We start from the raw sequence: 22748 nt of genomic DNA, 5'->3' as shown, positions 1-22748 counted from the left end.
ATATATAAATATATATATATATATATATATACACATATATTTCACTTATCGTTATAAAAAAATCTTTTTTGTTTAATTTTTGTATGGGCTAACATTTTAAGAACTATTTTAAAACTTCATGAATCAATATTATATATATTTATTAAAATTAGAAAAAAGTTGCTCAATGTATGTTACAATAATTTACTTTGTGTTTTGAACAAGATAAGAATAAAAAAATAGAATAGCTGATAATAATTATCATAGAAATTAAACTGAATAAGATAGACATATTTAACTGTCTCAATATGCTTAAAATGTGAACTAAATACCTTTAGAATTAATGTAGTAATCACACGAATTCACAGAACTCCTTGTAAAAGTAAGTTAGAAAATTTATTTGAAGTGAATAATTGATACTCGGTTTTATGTTGAGTAAAAACTAAGGAGGTAAGTTATTTAACTTTTAATTTATTTTATTTGTGTAATTTTCTATAAAACTACATTTTTACTTATAAGTTATAAAGAGCTGTTTAGTATTTAATAATAATAATATTTATTTAGCAGTTTTGAAATTATTTACAATTTATTATTATTATATAATTTGAATATAATGTTTATTTTTTTTAAGTAGTTACATTTTATTTTAAATTGTTTGATGTATTCTCATAATTTAATTATATTAAATAATATAAACTATCTAAATAAATATTTGTTAATTAATCAAAATAATTAAAACACTATTATAGATAATAATATTTATATTTAAGCTAATTTTTTTTTTTTTAATTAAATAATAAAGTTGATTACAATATACTTGAATACAATAAGATATTATAAAGCAGTGTAATTATTTAATAGTATAGTAATACGGGAAAGGTATTTGGTAAAGATATGCAGCCTGTAAATAGTATTGTTACATGTTATACACATAAATTTAAGTTTGCATTTAGATTCTCATATATTTGTACACGTGTATTTTAATGAATTTAATAATAACTCATAATATGTTATTTTTAATACAGCAATATATTATTTCCTTCTTTGATAATTAATATCATAATTTCAATATCTTTAAAACATTAAAAATGCATTTTTTCGATTGAATATGATTTTAATATTTATGAAATAAATAAATTGTATTCATTTTTAAAAAAAAATAAAATGCATGTTATTGGACACATGTTGATAAAATATATGTATATTTAAATTTTTAAATATTATAGTTTATAAATTCCAATCAAATATAAATATCAATTGAAGATTAATATAATAATTTATATTAGTAATTTTACAGGTATTTGTATTATGTATTTTTGAATAAAACGCTTCGTATACTTTACAACCATATTTTTAACAATTTTTATTATTTTTTTAGATATAAAATTACTAGAGATTTCAAGATTTGAATCGTATTACATTTTAAGTTTAAATTTGTATAAGTCAATTTACACCTTATAATAAGAGTAATATGTTTTATAGTTGCTTGGTTTTTTATCAACTCATTAGTATACGCACACATAAAATAGATACAATATACATGTAAGGTATCAAAAAATGTTGAAGTTTCCTTTTCGAAGGGAAATAAAATACGAGTCTTCGAATGAGTATAAATAAGATCCCTTAGGAATAGACGTTAGAATTTTTATGAGCATGTTATCTGATTATGTGATCTGGGACTTGCGATGCGTTTATTTATTAAACGATTTTCCAACCACTAACTATAAATCGCTTCGTGTGCACCAATTATGTAGTTATAAATTGTAAGTCATTGATGTACAACGTAAAATCAAATCGTATGGAGTTAAGCAAAAGACATTGTACGTACATATAGTTGGCACGTCTAACATAATTTGCAATAGTATTATTTTCAATATTAATCAAGTCTTAATTTTGTTCATTAATATACAATGAAATTAGACAAAGATGCTTGATTACTCTACTTTGTCATTCATTGGATATTTAATTATTCATAAAAATCTCTTGTTGTAAAGACCCCTTGGACGAACAATAATTTAAAATCCTGTAAAATCATATTATATAACATATTCTACATAAGTTGTCTGCCATAGATTCACTTAAATATCTTAATTAGTATTTAAACTGAAAAATGTTCATCAGAAGATCTATTGCATTTATTATTTTCGTATTTCAATAAAGGATCGAATCGTTTAAAAGGAATATAATTGTTAACAGAGTGTCTAAGTCATTTTTTCATCTATTTATATATATACTCGTATATACCGTATATACGCATACTGCTTGGTAAATGGCAATGTATACTAAAAATGAATTATAAAAATACTTTATTAGTTGCTTATGTCAGTATCTGTGAAAAAATAAGGCTCGGATGTATTAATTAAACCAATTCATATACAGTAGTAGTCTATGCATAATACATATAGGAATATATTAACAACAGTTTTCACTTAAAAATATAACAAAACGTTAACGTACTAGAAAAAAAAAAATTGTACATTTTCAATTTCTTACCTATAATTTTTTTCTTCGAATGACTAACCGTCACTTAATCACTTAAAAATGATTCTAGTAACATGTATTTAATATTATTTAGCCTATCATTAATACTCGTGTGTATTGTTTTAAATAAGTGTTCACTAATTAAATAATAATAGTGTTAAAATAGTATTAATAGTAAAATAGTGTTAAAATAACTAATCGAATTTTGTGTATTCTACAATGCTAAAATTAATATTAAATAATAATACATTCTTTGAATATTCATTATCCAATAAATATATACTGCATAAACCTGGTTTATATTCTCTTAAATTTAGATGTAAATTTAATGATATATAATTTATTCATAAATTATCAAACAACAAAATAAACTGTTATAAAGTACTTAATATGATAAGCTGGTATATTTCCACTTTAACACTCGTTCCACGACTACTTTTTACGTACCTCACATTCTCACAATCACAATCTTATAATTTTAATGAGCCTTTGAGTCTTATTTTAAGAGAATGCAACAGCGTTGCTTTTGAGTTTAATTTTGATAACAAACATAAACTTCATTGTTTATACCTTGATTTTGGACAATCGACTGCCATGTTTTATTTCATTTTAATATTTAATAATTGCTATTCTTAATATTCCATAATTAATGTTTTTCTTATTCTATATTTAATATACTGTTAATATTTTTCTTCTTTTTATAACATTATTTACACTATTTGCTCTAATGGACGTTAATAACAAATAAATAAACATGAATATTTGAACATATCAGAATTCATTGTAGTTATATATTATTAGTTGCACATTCAAAAAATATTTGGTATGTATTATTCATTTATATTTAGTCATTATATAACTTTCCGTAACTTATTATTATGTAGTGTATACTGCATTGCAGGTGCGTGTTTCCTAAATATTATTTTTTTTTTTTGTGATGGCATAAATAATATAAATATGCACGGTATTTCGTAAATAATATAATATATAACTAATACATTTTGAGATAACACAAACACATAATATCATTTGTTTATTGGTTCTCGGGAGACTCATCTACGATTAAACTAAAATAATAAAATAATAAAATCTTCGTTGTAATTCAAATTTTACTCTATAAATTAATAAAAACATGATTATTTATAAAAAATAAATTTATTTTTATTTCAGATTTATTATATTTAATTATTTATTTTGTGAAATTTTTTGGTTTTCAAATTAAAATACAATTAAAATAATTTACTTGTCATTAGTATTACTGAAGAATATATTTTACATAATATTATGCACTCATGTAAATCAATGTTGGTTAAGTTATGAAATATAACAATTTAATGGACCCTGAAAAGATATAAAGGTAAACCCATAAAAGTGCGTCATCAAATAATAAAATAGTGAGTGCATATTGCATACCAATGGGACAACATGAAAATTGGGTATCGTCACGAATGTACTTGAATTGTCTACACGAAGCGTCGTTTATTATTCTTGGTACGCCTCGCACAGCGATTTTGTGTTATTAACGTAACCTTATTCTCATATTATTACATTGTCATCAAACTGACTTGTCTCTCTATAATCTTAAATGTTTGTAAACATCATAAATAAGTAATAGACTAAAATTCAAATTCATATAATATTAAAAAAAAAATTACTATTATACAATATCAGTAATTAGACTAAAACAAAAATATCTTGTATAATCCTGCAAAATAATTGATTGAAAATGTACTTTTCATATATGGTAGTGTTCACACTAATGATACCTAATTTGTTCCTAACCAGTTACTCTTATGCAAATAGTTTTCTATTATTATAATAAATTAAAATATATAGACTTTGTACAGCCTGCTGTTTATATTAAACATCCGAATGAAGGCTTAATATAAAATAACAAAAAACAAAATTGAATATTATGTAATTAAACATAATATTCAATTTTGTTTTTTTTTTATAATAATAATAATAATATTTGTATGTGACTAAACATAAAAATATTAAATCTGTAATGTTAAATTGGCAGTACGTGGAACGTTGCAGGAAAATTCTCTAGTTCACAATATATCTTACTTAACCCACTACAATATATCGATATATTGCAATTTGTAGTGTAGTCTCAGTGTAATATTCTCGTATAATTTTCACAAAATTAATATTTGAATGGTTCTTAAACAAATAATTTTTAAATAATTTTGCAAATTACATGTGAATTGCAAACCACATATATTATAATTACATATCAGAATCTGTAATAATATGTAATAGACAAATTTCATTTTTATGTTGAAATTCTTCTTCTTTTTTTTTTTTTTTGTACCGGATTGGAAGTATAAAGTACATGATAGGAAAGTGGCGTAATATTGTAATAGTGGTCAAAACTCTTAGAAAATATTTACGCAGAAAGAAGAACAAGAATATAAAAAAATATAAATAAAAAAACAAGAAACATTATATATATTATATATATATAATGTTTCTTGTTCTTTATTGTTTATATATATATTATTAAACATCAATATTTGGAACAAAAAATGAGCAGTAATAATTTGGTTTTGAACAAATTATCAAACTTATCCTTGACTTATTATTGAAGATGTATTTATGCCTGTACTTTTAACCACCGTAAAACCGGGTGAATAGAAACACCTTTTGATAATAACTTCTAACTATCGATATCATTTAATAAACTTCATTTTTGTGAATTTTTCTTCCATCAAATTATTGGAAATGTTGTTAACAATCGTACCAACTATTTACTTTTACCTCATAAACAAAACAAATATTTATAAAATATTTATTTTGATAAGAATATTTTACTTCCAAAAATGAAGTGCTAATTCGTTATCAGTTAATAATATCAAAACAAGTTCTTTACTCACCAACACTATTTTACACGGACAGACGTAGTGTGCAAATTAATTTAATGTAAATGTGAACTCATTACTACTATTGTACGATTTATTATGAAATTTTGAACTTAGATTTATTAATTTCAAGGTGAATAGAAACATGCCGAATGAATATGTTCCAGAACCTCAGAGCCGGTTTTGGCCATCAAACAAAAAAAAAATGACATACCGAGAGGCTGCAGAAGTATAAAAATTTATTTTGTTGTGTTAATTATGTTTAAAAAAAAATATATCTGTATATATAAAAATTTCGTGTCACGATGTATGTTCGTGATAATCTCCGAAACTACTAGACCGATTTTGATGAAATTTTTTACACCGTGGGTAATTTGGTCCAACTTAAAATATAGGATAGTTTTTTTTCAAATTTTTTAATATTTTAAATATTTTAATTAACTTTTTAATAAATGTGTATAATTGCATGGTGTATTTCGGGTTTTCCCGTGACCGACCGCAAGTATCTATATAGCTACCTGTAATCTGACCTTTTTTCTATTGTGTGTGTTTTATTGTCGTCGGCGTGTAGATATGAATTATTCCGAGAATTATATAACTAACCTAACCTATGATTTTTATCTCAATATTATTTTTTGCATTGCAATTGTTGTAATGAAGAAAGTTATAGAATTTTCGAGAAATGTTCAAAGGTATAAAATGCGAAGTTCGGTACGACGTAAATTCAGAAAATATATATGTTGGTTTGTACTTAATTTCAACATTTAGATACTTTACCTATTACTTTTAAATTTTCTCATACATAATAACACTAATACATGGCCTACGAAAATGCCAAAAAAACCAACTAATACGCGGGCAACGCCGTGTCGGGACAGCTAGTATTTATATATATATAATTTGTATTTAAATATCATTGTTGTATTTTTTTAAAACTTCAAAAACTGTTTCTATTCACAATCAAACAGAATGAATACCTAACAAATCATATTAAATTTATATGTACGTTTCTATTGACCCGTACATGAGTTTGTATAGAAACAGCATACTTAAAAATAAATTTTAAAATTTAAGACTTTTAATTTTTAAAGATTGTATTGTGTATTCAAAGACCCAAATTTGAAACCATTAATATAATGTTTTGTTATTTTAATTCCAAAGCTTTTAAAGTTGAAAAGTGTTTCTATTCACCCTGTTTTACGGCACTTGTTAATTTTTTTCATTAAATACGCACTTGACAGAAGTCGATGACTTGTCCATTCAGTTTAACATTTCGTTCAGAAATGTACCAAGAAAAATTCTTTAAAATCGGATTCTCGTTCTGCACGAATTTACTACAACATTCTATTAATAGTTTGGTTCATAACAAATTGTAATATCTACTTAACTGTGTCCATACCAAGTATAATAATTTATTGTGATCTGTTCAATATTTCTGTAGAACTACTGTAGAAAAAACATATTTTATTGAAGTTTAAAAGAGTATTATCTCTTTATACTTTAAATATGATATGAATTTGAAGCTTCAACGGTTTTTCGTAATAAAACTTGGTGTGTTCGCAATGTCTAAAAATATTGCATCTCGATGTAAAAGTTTTTGACTCGTTAAACAGAAAGGGTTCGACGTCCAATCCGAGGAACTCAAATCTTGTTACGCGTATCCGATCTTGCTTAAGTCTTCTGTACAATCAAAAGTACGTTTTGATTTGTCGATTTCTGAGAATACAAAGTAAAACCTTATCAGTAATTAATTTTACCGGGCATCATAACACAAAAACTTCTCACACATGTTTTCTTTTTCCTCGTAGAATATTGATTTTAAACCCTGTCATCTGGCAGTATATTTTCACATGGTAGTAAAAAATTGCTTTTAAAATTTAATTTCCTCTATTTTATGCTTTATCTGCGAATTAGTTTTGATTGGTTCAAACCATCTTGTCTGTTGACATCTAAAATAAAGTTCCTTCTTAAAAAAAAATTAAACTTGATAAAAAATCAATATTCCATTTACCTAATATTTATTGAATTATTAGTAAACTCTGTATTTTGATATATACGTATATAATTTTCCAAATTTTTTTTTTGAGTAGCAACTCAATAAGTATAATAACATGTAAATAAATGAATTCCATAAAACGTTCATTAAAAGCAGTAAAATTGAAGAGTAACACGAACGTTATATTATACAGCATATATTCATAGGTACTCAACATATAATAATTAATAATACTGATAAGTATACTCCAGGATGAACAAATAACATGATTCAAGGTCTACTTACATCCTTTTGAATGGTATATAGATTACATAATTTAATTTGGCCGATAACACTTATATTTGTGTACTTAATTATTATACTTTTATGTGTGTACATTATTATTTTTAATTAATAAGGCTATTGATCAATTGGCTTGTCAATACGTTTATTTCATTTAAACAAATGCAAATATACTTGTATAAAAGTTTAAATACCTACATAATTAGTTAATATTTTAGAATTTTAAAAGTGTTTGATCGTGTGGTAGTAAGTTTCTACTTTTAAAATGTGTGATCAATTTCAATTACATTTAAACTCTGAATCATACATTTCGACGTACTTTTATATGAATTTGCCTATTTAACTACTTTGTTTTCAACTTTTATTGTGTGTTGCTTTTTTTTATATTTAGCTTTTATGACCAATTTAAGCTAAACATATTTCTCATACACATTTTGTTAAAGTGTTAGAAACGTCAATTTCTTTACAAAATTTCATATGGATAACATAAGATAATGTATGCATTTTGTGTATCTAATATCATCTATTTAGGTGTTTACTAAAAAAAATCTTTTTTTCCAACTTATTGCTAGAGGAAATGGTTTGAGTAATATTATCTGAGTTCATTTCACGATAGAAAGGAAATAACTAACAACATTTAAAATATAAAAAAAAAGGAATTAAACTGTGAAGTCCAAATCATATTCAAATTTATGCAAATTAGAGGTGTAAATATATGTAAATTTAATAAGGAATGAACAGCACTGTTTTTATTTTAAAATCTTAGTTTTAATTGCATTATTAAGGAATCTACATATGGTTGGTATAAGGAAACTAAAATAATCTTCATGAGTATTTATTGGATGATTTGAACGATGCTTTTGGTTAGAAACAATACGAGGAATTTCAATTTCTTCTCCAAGCACGGAGGTGTCGGCACAGTGCTGGCCCGACGGTTTTCAGAGACCGGTGCAGCATTTTGCGGGGCCCCATACAATTATATTAATTTATTAATTGTTTATATAAATCTATGTTTTTTCGTATTATTATATAACTAAATATATACTATAACTATATTTCGAACTGTCGTCGACGATAAACAATTTTACAAGTGCATGCGCGTATAATACTTTAAAGCTATGCGTAATTGATACATCTTAATTTTCATCGATAGCAATCCGTTTATTAAGAAGACCACACGTCCATGCGGGTGACGATTTGTGTACTGGGACTATATTATTTTTATTTACAAATAAAGTAATAATCGTAATATATAATTTGTGGGGCCCCAAGGGCGTATTTAGATTTTTTTTGGGGGGGGGGGGGCTGTGGTATTTTTTCCAACTGAATTCCCCAATTCAGTCTATTAAAAACAAAAGTTGGAAAATTATTATACAAAATTTATCTATAATAGCGAAAACAAGTAACAACTATACGATGTAAACCGATAACCGTGATAATGTTATCGGTCGTCGCCGTCACTTCTAGGACATTTTTTAGCTCATAGGGGTTCGTATAAAAATTGTACGGTGATTGAGACGCCACAACGCGTGTAATATCAGTAAATCAATTCTAGGTAAAAGAAATCGAAATTACGATAATGCAGCAGTACCATACGTCAAAATTAAGCACAATGTACCGATCTCAATGGTATAATCGTTACGATCAAAATCGTCAGACCCTTTACATGAATAACTTGTTCGTTGTTACTAATAATTCTTTATAAAATTATATTGAACTTTTACGATTTACATCTGATAGGTCATAATAAGCAGACTTAATAAACAATTCCTGGATTTCGGAGAGGGGGCTGAAGCCCCCTAAGACCCCCCCCCCATAAATATACCCTGTGAGGTCACATAAAAGCGCGAAGCCTAGTGCGATCGCACCGTTTGCCCCCCCTCCCCTAAGGCCGGTACTGTGTCGCAAGATATCTGGTGAATCGGTCGCCAGTTGTGCCGCAGTCGTCCGGATGGCTTGCGCGATATTGTCGAAGGAGGTTCTGCACTTGACAGCGCAAAACTTCGACGAAATACGCACCGCACCGCATACGTGCTTCTCGGTACACAAGCGTAATATAATATCTGATGCTTTTAATGTACAGTGTCCATAGATGGCAACGAACGAGCGGTTCAGCCATGTCCAATACGAATGCGTGATGATCGACGGGAAACCGACGTGCCGAAACGTTTATTTAACAAGGATACGCATTGTAAAACACTCTCCGATACTATATTACAGTTCGCGTTGTAAACGTGTTTACAACCCGTTGTTCCTATTCGTTTTATTTTTTTTCTCCAGAAAGCTGCACGACCGACACTATTTATGTCCATCTCGTTCATGTTACTGTTTTCAGAATGACACCAACGTAAAAGGACTTCCGATGACGTTTTCCGAGGTGATGCAACTGAAAACGCTGTGTGAGTAGAGCATTTTTACAAATATACGACAGTGTTGTAAACATTCTTACTCGACCTCATGCGAGTTCATTTTTTTTGTTCTGTTCTCTCTCCCGTAGTTTTTTACTCGAAGACCAAATGGTGAAACATGCTGATAACATTGTCGTGTACAAATTATACTTGAAAAGCGTCGATCAGTTTTTGAACGCATGATCGGAACAGATCTTGCAGTTCACATTTGTGGGTTCAAGTATCAACTTGTTTCTTTTTTCTTCGAATTTCCTATGAATGTTTCTTAGCAGGAAAAAATGTTTGTAGAACCCATGACACTATGATGACGAGGATTTTAATTTTTTGTTTTTTTTTTTTTTTTTTTTTTAAATTTGAATTAAAAATTAATTTTTGTATTTTGGTGTTTTAAAGTTTATTTCATTATGTTTTCCCGTCAAATTTTCAAGGCATCGTTTTTTTTCTATTTCAGTTTTTGACAAGCATTTAAAAAATAAACATGAGAATATAAAAAAAGCTAATAATGTTTAACTTAAGTTGTATGCATGTCATATTCATTACAATGGTGTTATGCGTAGGTACAACTTAAATTGATAGGGTTAAACATTTGAAAACCATCAAAAATTGTAAATTTGAGCATTCCTTATCTCCTCCCGAAAACCGTATATCAATCCGATGTCACTGGACAGAATTATTAAGTTATTGGTTACCTTTAAAAGTAATCACACTGTGTATACACTCGTAACCAAATTTGTCCTATAGCTGATTATATTTTTATTTCTATAACAATTGTATGCAATTATATATGGATCCATATTTGTTGTAGTTAGTATAAAATATAAGTAATTACAAAAACAAGTATACACAGGGCCATAGCAAAAGGGTGGTGAGAGGTGCCTACGCCCCGGGTGCATTTCCTGGGATAGCGCAAAAAATGAAAATCTTGAATTTAATGTTATAAATTACAGCGGTCAATGTCGTATATTTTGTTTGCAAAATCTTTAACATCCTTCATATTAATTAAAGCAATCATTGAAAATAATATTTAATAAACATAATATTTTTAAATTAAAAATACATAAGGGTGCATTTTGAAGTTTCGTCCCGAGCGCAATATTTGGTTGCTACAGCACTGCACGAAACAACATACTACCTATTTTAAAATATATCTATCATTTTGTTAAACAAGTTACATGTAACATCAAAATCTATAAAAACATTTATACGTATTTTGGATCTTGGTTACTTACTCTAAATTAAATTAATATTCAAGTCAATACATTAAATTAATAAAAATTAAATGCTGGTTGTTTTTTTTTTTTTTACTGCGGGTGCTATGCAGAAGTTTTTTTTAATTAAAACACAATCTTGAGCTGAATTTATAATCCTACTAAAAAACATAAAATTCGGACACAATATCATGTAGTTCATTGACCTAGTATATCATCTTTCTATCTACATAAATCTTTAGTATATATAAGTTCATCTAATTTACATTTAAATAATACAAGTCTCATTTAAAAAAATTAAATATTTTAATTCAAACTTTTTTTTTAACATCATGACTTATTGACTGAATATTACTGGCATTTAAATTGGTTTTAACAGGTTTACTTGGATTGAATGTTAATCAGAGTACACTAGTACAGGTTCAAACTGTGTAGAAAAATCCAAAATTGTAGGTAATTATCCTCAAAAACCAAAATATTAATATGTATGTAGACAATAATTTGCATTGATTAATTATTACAACACAAATTAATTTAAAATAACAACAGAAAAAAAAAATTTGCTGATGCTTGATCCCACGCAATATTATTGAAATTTGTCCGTCATTTTACGATATAGAAGAGATTTTGGCCATGGCATATGTAAACCAGAGCTACCAAATCGATTGTATACCAGAATTAATTGATACTAAGGTTTTACTATAACAACCAAATCATTGTTAGCTTAAGAAAGTCAGGAAAAATAAAAAAACCATAGTTTTTTCAGCAAATTGTGTAATGAGTTCATTAACAAAAAATAAACAACAACAATAGGAAATATAAAAAATTAACTGTTATATTTTTTTTTTTTATATTTCATATTTTATATGTTCAAAATTTTACAATATAATACTATATAAAACTCATCAAGATTGGATCATATTATACAATAAATAATACAATTAAAAATACAGTACAATAATAAGTTCACAAGTATGTAAAATATATACTGCATATAACTTATCAAAAAAGTAAATAATAAATACATAAATTATATAAAATGAAAAATTTAAGATAATAAAATGTAATATTATCAAATCAGTTACTTTTATGTTTGCTAATTTTCTGTTAAAACATTATTGAAGTATATATTAATACAGTTAATAGTTATAGGTCTTGGAAAAATAAAAATAAATTGTATCAATTAAATTTTGATTTATTGTTATTGTAGGTTGAATTCTCACAAATAAGTTCACTAAATGCATCTTTGTGAATAGTTAAAACAACTAATATTTCTGGGTATTCTAATATTGATTTGTATCTTAAACTATATGAAATTGAATCTTCAGGATCAAGTTCGTAATATCTAACAAAATAAGTTTAATAATTAATATTTCGATTTATCATGTATATAGTATTAGAACCTATTAAAAATGAAATATAAAACAAATATATACTAACTTTCCAAATGAACTTTTCATTAAAAATGTTACACCTCTAATTCCAGCAGAGATATAAAATTTCATTTTTTCTTTTACTTCATCTTCATGAAATTCTAATGAGAAATAATTTCTGACAATATCATTTATTTTTTGATACTCGGGAACTCTGAAAATTTATTTTTAGAATTAATACAATTTAAATTAATTGTATATATTTAAATATAAGAATAAAATAAAAAATGCATTAATACTTGTGATTGGTGAATTTTACATCAATACCATGAAATATCCAATCTATACGCCAAAATATTTTATTTAGTTTGTGGTTAAAAAATGATGTATTATTTTTATTCATGGTAGAATTTGGTAATATTTGTAATCGAACATTTCGTTGATAAGCTTGGTAACGTAATCTTCGAAATCCCTAGAAATAACAAGCAATTTCTATATTATTTTCTATCTATATATTATCACAAATTCGTGATATTAATTTGTTTTAGACTTAAAATTCTACTTTAATTTTTATAAATTGAAAATATAAAATATGACAAAGCGCAAGTAATCTTACTAAACATTAATTTATAGAATTTAATACTTACAGGAGCTAAATTTGATAAGCGTTGAGTTTTCATTTTAAACTCTCCAACAACTTCAATAAACTCGTTCATAAGTCTGTAATCTATTTAAAAAATAATGTAAATATAAAAATAAGAACTATAAAAAACACAAGAAAGAATATATTTTTATACCTTGACTCATTTCGTTATCATTAAATTTCTCTAGTTTTTTGAATCCTGTCTTATATCTTTTACCATCGCAATCTAATTCTTTTTTGTGAATGTTCACGCATGCTAAACAACACGTTTTAACTTCACACCTAGGACAACAGTATTTGGCCAAATCACTACTGCACACTTCACAAAACCCAAGACTATAGTAAAAACAAACGACAAGTATTAATATTTCAACAACATAAATTAAAATTATTAGTTTATATAATTTTTACCGACTACTCGATTCCATGATAGTTTTTATTTTTATTTATATAATAATCTCAAGCACCGATACCGTGAAAAATCGATGTCAAATCAAATGTATGTTTTAAAGAAAAATTCGGAATACGCATTACGACCATGGCAAAGGATCCGTCACAATGTAACGAGGTGTGATGTACACAAAGTAAATTTATTACATAAAACAAAGCACAATGAATTGCACGAAGTACAAACGGAAATGGCGTGGTTGCACATTTTAATTTTACTTCATTCAATAATATCATCGCGAAGCACATGTTTTGATATGTTATCTGTTGACCAATACGGTAATCCAGATATTACGATGCTAAGCCCGCGTCACTATCGTCATGTATGTCCAGATGAAACGTTTGTATCGCCGTTCAATTATTTGAGGTTAGCGCTTAACGGATATTATTTACCTTCAATTCAGACAATAATTTTCTGAACACCTACTATTCCTTAATTTCTACAAAAAACTGTCTTCGGAGTATCTAATACCAAATATTTTTTTATAGTTTATTGCTGTAATCTCAGTGGTTGTACTGTTTTTTTTTTTCACTATTGGTAGGAAAGTTATGGTTTTATATAAATTCATTTTGTTTGCGAATAATTTGATTTTTACCAAACAAAATTATAAACTTAATTATGTTAAGTGATACACATAGTTTATTATATTTGAACTTTTGATTCTAATTATAATATTTTATCAAAAGGTAGGTTGTTAAATTTTATTAATATTTTTTTTATGCTGAAATATTTTGGTTTGATAATTATTATTTAATATCAATATCTACATCATAAACTGAAAATTATAATATTAAAACTTGGGATTATAAAATATTAGGTAATGAATAAATTGCTGCAACTATAAACAATGTATTGGAAAGTGGTTTATTTATGCAAATATTAATACTTTTACCAATGTTATAAATTATGTTATAATGTTATAATGTTATAAATTCCATTGAATTTTACATTAAAAATACTAAAATTACTTAAAATATATAGGTTTTAAAATACATTTTTGATACTTTAAGGATAACATTATAATTTACAAAATGAGTTTGCTTGAAATAATTTTAAACATGTACTATAAGACAATTTTGAATTAACCATTATTCATAATTTATACTTATGCATTATATGTTTGAATTAGTTGAAAATGGATTCTTTCATGAATGTTTCAAGAACCATGGATAACTCTACCATGTCTATGGTTAATCAAACAATTTCAACTAAAGAAAGTTTAGATCTATCTGGGAAAATGTTGGATAAATTTTTTGCAGCAGATGATTCATTTCCAACACTTATTGATAAAATGCATATAACTAATAGTGGTCAGTATTAATTTTATTAAACCGACTATGAACTATTTTAATATGGTACAAAGATTAATTAATAGAATTTATTTTTGTAATTTACAGGTTATAGTATTAGTGGATGTACAGAATATGACTATCCTAAAGAAGGACTAGGAATGTCTTCTATCGCTCCTCTTAAGTCACGACACAAGATATCACTTCCTGGTGCATTATTGGAACAATGGAATGGTATTATTATTAACATTTGATATATTTTAGTTAATTTGTTTGCTATTTATATATTTTTGGATTTCTTCAATAATAAAATTAATACTTACTAAATCAATAATTTATTGTTATCGCCTAATTTAAAATTTATAATTATTTTTTTATAGATTCACAAAATTTCCATCGTAAGTTAGGAATCTTTCCTGAGATTAACAGAGTTTGGATCACAATTGATCAGGAGTTTTTCTTATGGGACTATAGTGAAGGGTTAGTTAATATTGTACTATATATAGTATTTTACTAGTTGTTTTTATATATTTATATTTTTTTTAGAACCGACTTATCTTATTTTGATGGAATGAATTCTACTATTTTTGCAGTAGCTTTAGTTTCACCTAAACCAAATGTATTTCAACCTCATATAAAACATTTATTAGTCCTAGCTACTGGTTTAAACATAGCAATATTAGGTGTAACATTTAAAAAAGTCACCGGTATCGATGGTAATTTTTTTAAAGTTTTTTCTTAAAATATTTAATAAATAACTGTCAATTATATTCTTCTAATACCTATCAATAAACAATTATGTTATCTAAAATATATTAATAAAACCAAATATCTTTGTATAATAAGGTAAAACAGTAGAGCAATTAGAACTGACTACAGATACAATTTTTGAAGTTCCTACTGAAGGTGTAATAACTTCCAAAATTGTTGGAACAAATGATGGGCGAATTTTTCTTGCGAGTGAAGATGGCAATCTATTTGAAATTGATTATTGGGTACTAAAAATAAATAAAAAAAAAATACCATCAATTGAAAATGTTAACATACATTATTTTTATTTAAAATATGTAGAAAGATTTAGGATGGTTTTCTATTGGAAATGGCAGACGATGCAAAAAAATTTGTCATTCAGCTGGCACTCTATCTTATATACTTCCTTCGTTTTTATCATATGTGATCAATGAACCTTCGACTATTGTTGAAATAGCTGTTGATAACACTCGACATATACTTTATACTTTGACTGAAAATAGTTCAATTGATTTATATGACCTGGGATCTAATGGTAAATCAACAAGTCGAATTATTTCTTTGTCACATTCTAGTCTTGAGCATCAAGTTTCTAAATTACTTAGGTAAACTAATATATATTTTTTCAAAATGAAATAATACAATTAGATATAACTTAACGGATTATATATTTTTCAGAACCATGGAAATAGCTCAAATGACTATATTGAGTAGTATCAAAATCATTGAAGAAACCGAATCGTCAAACATTCATCTAATGGTTGTATCTAAATCTGGATTTAGGTTATATTTTACAACTGGAGTAATAATCTCTAATAATACTAGACCTTACACATTACAACTTTTACACATACGATTACCTCCAGGATATAATAGGGTTGTAGGAGAATCCAAACCAAGTAGTGTTCAACATGTGATGTATAATAGAGGTATTCTTTGATTAATTTAGTAAAATTAGTAATAGTTATTTGTTATAATTTTATACTATAACACCCAACCATAACCTTTATTTAACCACTAATATACCTTTATTTACCAAACAAATTGTAGCTAAAATTATACACTACTTATTATAATACTTATTACATATTTCATGAGTATTATTAAAATACATAAGTAAACATATGCCAGTTATAAATAGACAAAAATAAAAAATAAATAGATTACTATACTACAGCCAAATTTGCTTATGGTAATCTTTTGAGAAACCTAAAATAACTGATGATTATAATTAGATTACAAAATTTTGATTTTTATGAAAAATTTTATTATATTTTAAACCGTATTGTATTTGAAAATAAATACCAGTCATTCTTTGCGTAAATTATTTTAATGAGAGGTCTTAATATAAAGTTGAAATGTATTTTTTGACCAAGAAAAAATGGAAAATAAACAAGACCATAATTTACAAAAAATGTTTTCTATTCTATATAAGTTTTTTTCTTACTAAAAAATTTATAACTTTTCTGCATTTTTCATAATATTAAATTCCAGAATAGAATTTATTTAGTAACTGTTTTCCTAGATATTCCTAAATTTCAACTTTTTGTAATTGGTGAATATAAAACCAAATTTTATTTTATTAAAACAATTATTGTTTTACCTGACCAAAATGACTGCACACAAGATAACTACTTTGCTGGGGATTGTCTTACCCTGAATATTATTTTATTTATATCATTGTAATAAATGGATTTAAGTGTACATATAATTAGTCTTTTAGGAGTTAATGGATGTAAAAGCAGTACTTGCTACTTTTAAAAGTATTTCTTGGGTTCTCTCTTCACATATTATAATGTATCTATTATTATAATAATAATTTTACTTAAAAAAAATTTGAAATTAAAGTAATTACTAAAGGTCAGATTAATATTCTTTTAAAATTCTTAAAATATGAGGTTTTTATGTCGTTTAAAAAAGGCAATATATTCTGTAAATATTCTTTAAAATACCAAATTTATGATACTTCATGTTTTTAAAAATACAAATATTCTTTCAATATTCTGTAAAAAAATATATATATTATAATTACTTGGTTAAAATTTCTTAATTACTAATTGTTATTATTAATTTGACTTACAATAACATTTTTGAAAAAAAAAATCTGTTTTAATGCAAATTTTAACCATACGTGGATCTATTGATTAATTTTTAAAACAACCTAGGATATAAAAATAACTCACATTGTGAATATTGTATTTGTTGATCAATATTATCAAAATGCTGATGTACGTAATATGTCTATAGATATGCAGACAAATAATATGTAATATAAATTATTTTCTTCAAAAATAAATACTTACAAAAATAGAACCTTCAAAAATAAAAATGTACTGAATATTTCCTAAATCCTAAAATATGCTTTTTTATGCAAAATACATTTTTTTTTAAGGGAATTCTGTGTTTCATTAACCGTAAAGGTATCTCACTTCTGTTTAACTGTATAGACTAGAAACAAATATGTAAAATCATAAAAATTTGACTTCTAGTAATTACTATTAACTAGACATTTTAACTGATTTTTTTTGTTTTTTCTATTTGCAGGTACTATTATAATGGCGTGTGATACTGACATAACTAATTACAGACCAATGTTATGGTGTATAACTCCTGATGAATATGCTTTTAATCCTAACTTTAGTGAAAGATATTTTATTACCGATCTGGATGTATGCCCATTATCATTAGAAAACATAGGACCCAATTTATTGATATACAATGACCCAACCTCAATACAACCACCACTTATTGTTCGCCAACAATTTGAAAATCGACAAGAATATATTACCATAGCTCCTCAGGTAATTATATTATTTAGTTAAAAAAAAATTTTTTTTTTTTTTACTTAAATCAAAATCTCTTCTTTCAGGGTTTGGAAATTTTTGAAATGCTTCGACCATATGACACTCTCTGTGAATTGTTTACTATCAGTCAAGGTTCAGAAACAGATGCTATCAAAACATATTTCAAAAATTTCAGCGATGATCAAGCATGTGTTGCTTGTCTCACAATAATTTGTGATCAGTCATTAAAGAACATTAAAGTAAGTGCATACATTTTCTTTCATGCTTGAGTATTAAAGGTATATTTTAAATTATTAGGTCAAAGAATATGCAACCCGTGCATTTTTCACTCATGGCGGTGAACCTAAATTAGTGACTGAAAATTTACATAGCTCACTCAATGATTCATCAAGAGTTCTTCAAAATACTAGTAAGAGTTTAATTTATCATAGTATATATTTTTATCTGAAAAGTTTTCGACTAATAATTTGTTATGACAAAATACTTTTTAAATACTTAATATTTTAAATATATAATTGAGAAATTACTATATAATTATATAGGTAATTGTTTTCAATATTTACAGGTTTTAGACCAGGAAATTTTACAACATTCATGAACAATCAATCAAATATAACAAATCTACCTTTTGAATCTACTAGCGTTCATTATTCATCTAAACATAATGGATTATATTTATTTGTCAGTCGTTTACTTAGACCCCTTTGGAATATTAAAGCAGTAAATATGGAGACTACTGATGGAAAAACTTATGTAATATAATTATATAAATAATATCTGTCCATTTTTAAATACATCAAAATATAATTTAAAATAATTGAATATATCTATTTAGATTGTCAATACTGTATCTCCAGATGATTGTTCATTTGTAGCTAGTCATTTGCAAACTTTACACACTTTTATGAATAATTATTCAAAAATGTTAGGAAGTTATACTAAGGCTACATTAGATGCTTCAAAACGTACAATTGTACAAGATGCAAATCAATCTGAAACTAAATCTATTGAATGTTTGAAACAATTAGTTGTTTATAGTGCTGAAGTGTTTAATTTATGGAAATTACTCAGTGAACATCAATTTTATATTATAGCTAGCAAATTAAGTGAAGTAAGTTAAAAAAAAAAAAATTATTTAGCAATGTATTTGTTTTTATATTAGCTAGATTATTATTAATTATATACCTTTTTTAGTATAAGGTGTATAAGGCATTTATTTATATTCTTAAATATTTGTTTAAGTAAACTTATCAGGTTTAATGTTAAAATTATCCAATTTTAATTTCAGCAAGAACACCGTGTATTGGAAAATGTTACTTTTAAGGAATTGATCCTTGTGCATCAAGAAATATGTCAAAGCTTAGTACAAAAACTTTTAGATACGTGAGTAAAGTATATTATTACATTCATTGTTCATTTTTCATATACATTATTGTTATAAATTGTTCCACGAAGAAAATATTAATTCAATGACATAATTTAAGATATTAATATATTTTTTATTTTGTATTTAGATATTTAAATGAGAATTCATCTGTAGAATCAATTAGTACGAAACTACGCCAAGTATGTCCATCCATATACCATTCTGAAGATGCTGCTTGTGCTAAAGTAAATACTATTATTTATTATATAATTTAATACAAATTTAAAGTAATTATGAATTTTAATTACCATAGGCTTCCGAAATGATTAAATTGGCTCAGTCAACAATCAATGAAGATGAACGTAAACGAATTTTATATCAATCTCTTATGGTAATTTATTGTGATTGACTATAAATTTTATTTCTTTATTCATATATTTTTATTGTGTTAATATTAAAATCTTATGAAATATAGGTGTTAAAAGAGGTAGCACCAAAGTTTAATTTAACTTCCGTATGTTTACAATACACAAATTGTGCTTATATGGAAGGTGTATATCAATTGTGTAGTGAGTATGCCAAAAAAGTTGATCCAAAAAATTTAGGTGGTCATTACTTTGTCAACAATATGGTGTTAGATAGAGACGGGCCTGGTTATGGTGCTTACATGTTTAGGTAATATTTATTATTTTCATGCTTGAAGAACATTATTTTAGAAAATTCATCAATGCATTTGTTTAAAATTGCAGGTTAGACATTTACAAAGAAATAAGTGCAAGTTTAGACTCCTTATACTCAATCATGGTGAAAAATCCATCAGTGATCATTCCTAACCGACCAAATTTAATACCTGGCATTTTAGAAAATTCTGCGTTAACTCCTGAACAAGCTTCTAATTTGGTATTTTTTTTTTTATTTTTTTTTTTTTTTTTAATTTTAATTTAAATAATTTAATTACATTCTTATTACTGTTGTTGTTAATAGATATCAGAGTTAATAAAGTTATGTATTTCCTGTGATGATGAAATCATGCATACTGTCGTATACAGGTGGATGATTGATAAGAAATTAATAAGAGAAACCATTGAAATGGGACATCATAGTTTGGAAAAGTTTTTGTTAACCCAATCTAAGTCTGATGATAGCAATAATTATATCAAAGATGTATTATGTAGATATTATGAGTACAATGGAAATTATAATGAGGCAGCAGAAGTTTTAGCATCATTAGCTAAAAGACCTGAGTAATATTACTATTATTTTTCTTGTAAAAATTATTTTTTTTTTGCAATTTAATTTATGTTTACTTTTTTTATCAGGAGTGGCTTAACTTTAAGCGATCGTCTTATGTATTTAGGCCGAGCAATGGCATGTTTACGTAGTAAAAAGTTGAGTACTCCTGCATTAAATGCTACTAGTCTAAGAGAAGTAGAAGACTTATTACAAGTAGCTGAAATACAAAAAATTGGTTTGTTAATTAATGTTTCAAATAAAATATTTCATTTCAATTTATGTATTAGATTTTAATTTTTTAATTTTTTGCATATTTAATTTATTAAATTAGATATTGGATTTATTGTCATCTAGCCAAGTTGTTGGGAAAATTGATATCATTGAAAAACTTAATAGCAATCTGTTTACATTAGGAGAAGTATGATATTTACTTATTTTTTGTGTACAGTAGAAAATTAAGAAGATAATTGATTGTAAATAATATTGTTTGTTCTAGCTTTATAGTAATTTTGCGGAACCTCATAGTTTATGGGAAGCTCAGTTAGCAATATTACAACTTTCTAATCATGATGACCGCGAATTAGTCAACCAGATTTGGGAAAATATTTTACTTAAAGGTAAATTAAAATAATAACAGTTTTAAGAAATAATATTTGTCTATATTTGTATCATTAATAATTTAATACCCTAACTGTGTAATTGTGTTTTATTTGTAAAAATTTTTTTTATCTTTGTACAATATTTATTACAAGAATACATTATAGTTTTTGATATTTCTTAGGGTATTATATATTTTAATAAATTCAGAAAATTTTATTTTATTTTTTTATATATTGATTTCTCTGTTATTTACATATTTTTTTAAGTTGTGGAAGACTGCGGTGATATTGGTGAACACAATAAAATGACCATTGCTTTGGAAAAAATTAAGTCATTGGCCAGTTCGCATCCAATTAATTCTTCGACTTTTGACCTAGGTATGTTTAGATATTTATTTCTTATTTCGGGAAGTGTAATAATTATTTATATTATGTCTATGATACATTTTTATTTTTTTTTGTTCAGAATATGTAACAACTATGTTAGAATATTTAAATTGTAACTTGGGTGGCGATTTGGAATCTGTATACACAACTATGTTGACAATTGGTGCTCCTATTGAATCTCTAGTGGCCATTTATAAAAAGTAATTTTATAATATTATAAAATCTTATTATTATTTTTAATCTTATAATCTGTTCGGTTAGAATTTATTCTACTAATGATCCACGGTGGCAGAAGACCAGTGAACTGCATGTGTTAGAAGTAATCATGAGTCTAGCCAGATATTATTTACAAAATGTTGATTTATGGCCTTCAGGGATGCAAAGGTAAATCATTTTTTATAAATTTTATTTTATTTCAACTACCTCATTTAAAATAAATTAATATTTTTCAGGAGATCGATTGCTGTAAACTTATTTGATTTGTTGGTGATTTGTCAAAATATGCTTTACAGTCGTTTTGCTCATAGTCCACTGATTGAAGGTGTCATTGCGATCAAAAATGAACTTGATAATATTATAAAAAACTAAATGCAACAAACTAACATAATAATTTTGAATATATCAATTATTTTTAAATA

At 25.6% G+C, this 22748-nt stretch overlaps 2 protein-coding genes across 4 annotated transcripts; one reads left to right on the top strand and one right to left on the bottom strand.

The window, feature by feature from the left end:
• Positions 1-9553: 9553 nt before the first annotated feature.
• On the top strand, positions 9554-22748 carry LOC112690047 (nuclear pore complex protein Nup155). Of its 3 annotated transcripts, none has more exons than XM_025563942.1 (26): positions 9554-10001; positions 14812-14992; positions 15080-15205; positions 15352-15451; positions 15518-15687; positions 15818-15966; positions 16043-16326; positions 16400-16650; positions 18266-18522; positions 18591-18764; positions 18823-18934; positions 19091-19278; positions 19361-19636; positions 19814-19908; positions 20040-20136; positions 20205-20282; positions 20367-20566; positions 20641-20791; positions 20876-21135; positions 21211-21357; positions 21455-21542; positions 21621-21741; positions 21991-22101; positions 22190-22310; positions 22372-22494; positions 22563-22748. In XM_025563942.1, exons 2-26 carry the CDS (start codon positions 14818-14820, stop codon positions 22696-22698), a joined length of 3990 nt encoding a protein of 1329 aa, XP_025419727.1. In that variant the 5' UTR covers positions 9554-10001; positions 14812-14817; the 3' UTR covers positions 22699-22748. The 3 variants fall into 3 exon arrangements, with proteins under 3 accessions (XP_025419727.1, XP_025419729.1, XP_025419726.1); XM_025563944.1 differs by lacking the exon at positions 9554-10001 and adding an exon at positions 14025-14048; XM_025563941.1 differs by lacking the exon at positions 9554-10001 and adding an exon at positions 14333-14368.
• Positions 12303-13940, bottom strand: LOC112690048 (box C/D snoRNA protein 1). The gene is made up of 6 exons (XM_025563945.1): positions 13646-13940; positions 13389-13570; positions 13239-13318; positions 12891-13063; positions 12659-12805; positions 12303-12563 (listed from the first exon to the last, which is right to left on the bottom strand). Exons 1-6 carry the CDS (start codon positions 13660-13662, stop codon positions 12398-12400), a joined length of 765 nt encoding a protein of 254 aa, XP_025419730.1. The 5' UTR covers positions 13663-13940; the 3' UTR covers positions 12303-12397.

The sequence above is a fragment of the Sipha flava genome, unplaced genomic scaffold, assembly GCF_003268045.1.
Source record: "Sipha flava isolate LNK unplaced genomic scaffold, YSA_version1 48_pilon_pilon, whole genome shotgun sequence".
Taxonomy (NCBI): domain Eukaryota; kingdom Metazoa; phylum Arthropoda; class Insecta; order Hemiptera; family Aphididae; genus Sipha; species Sipha flava.
This window is presented reverse-complemented; position numbering and strand designations above follow the sequence as displayed.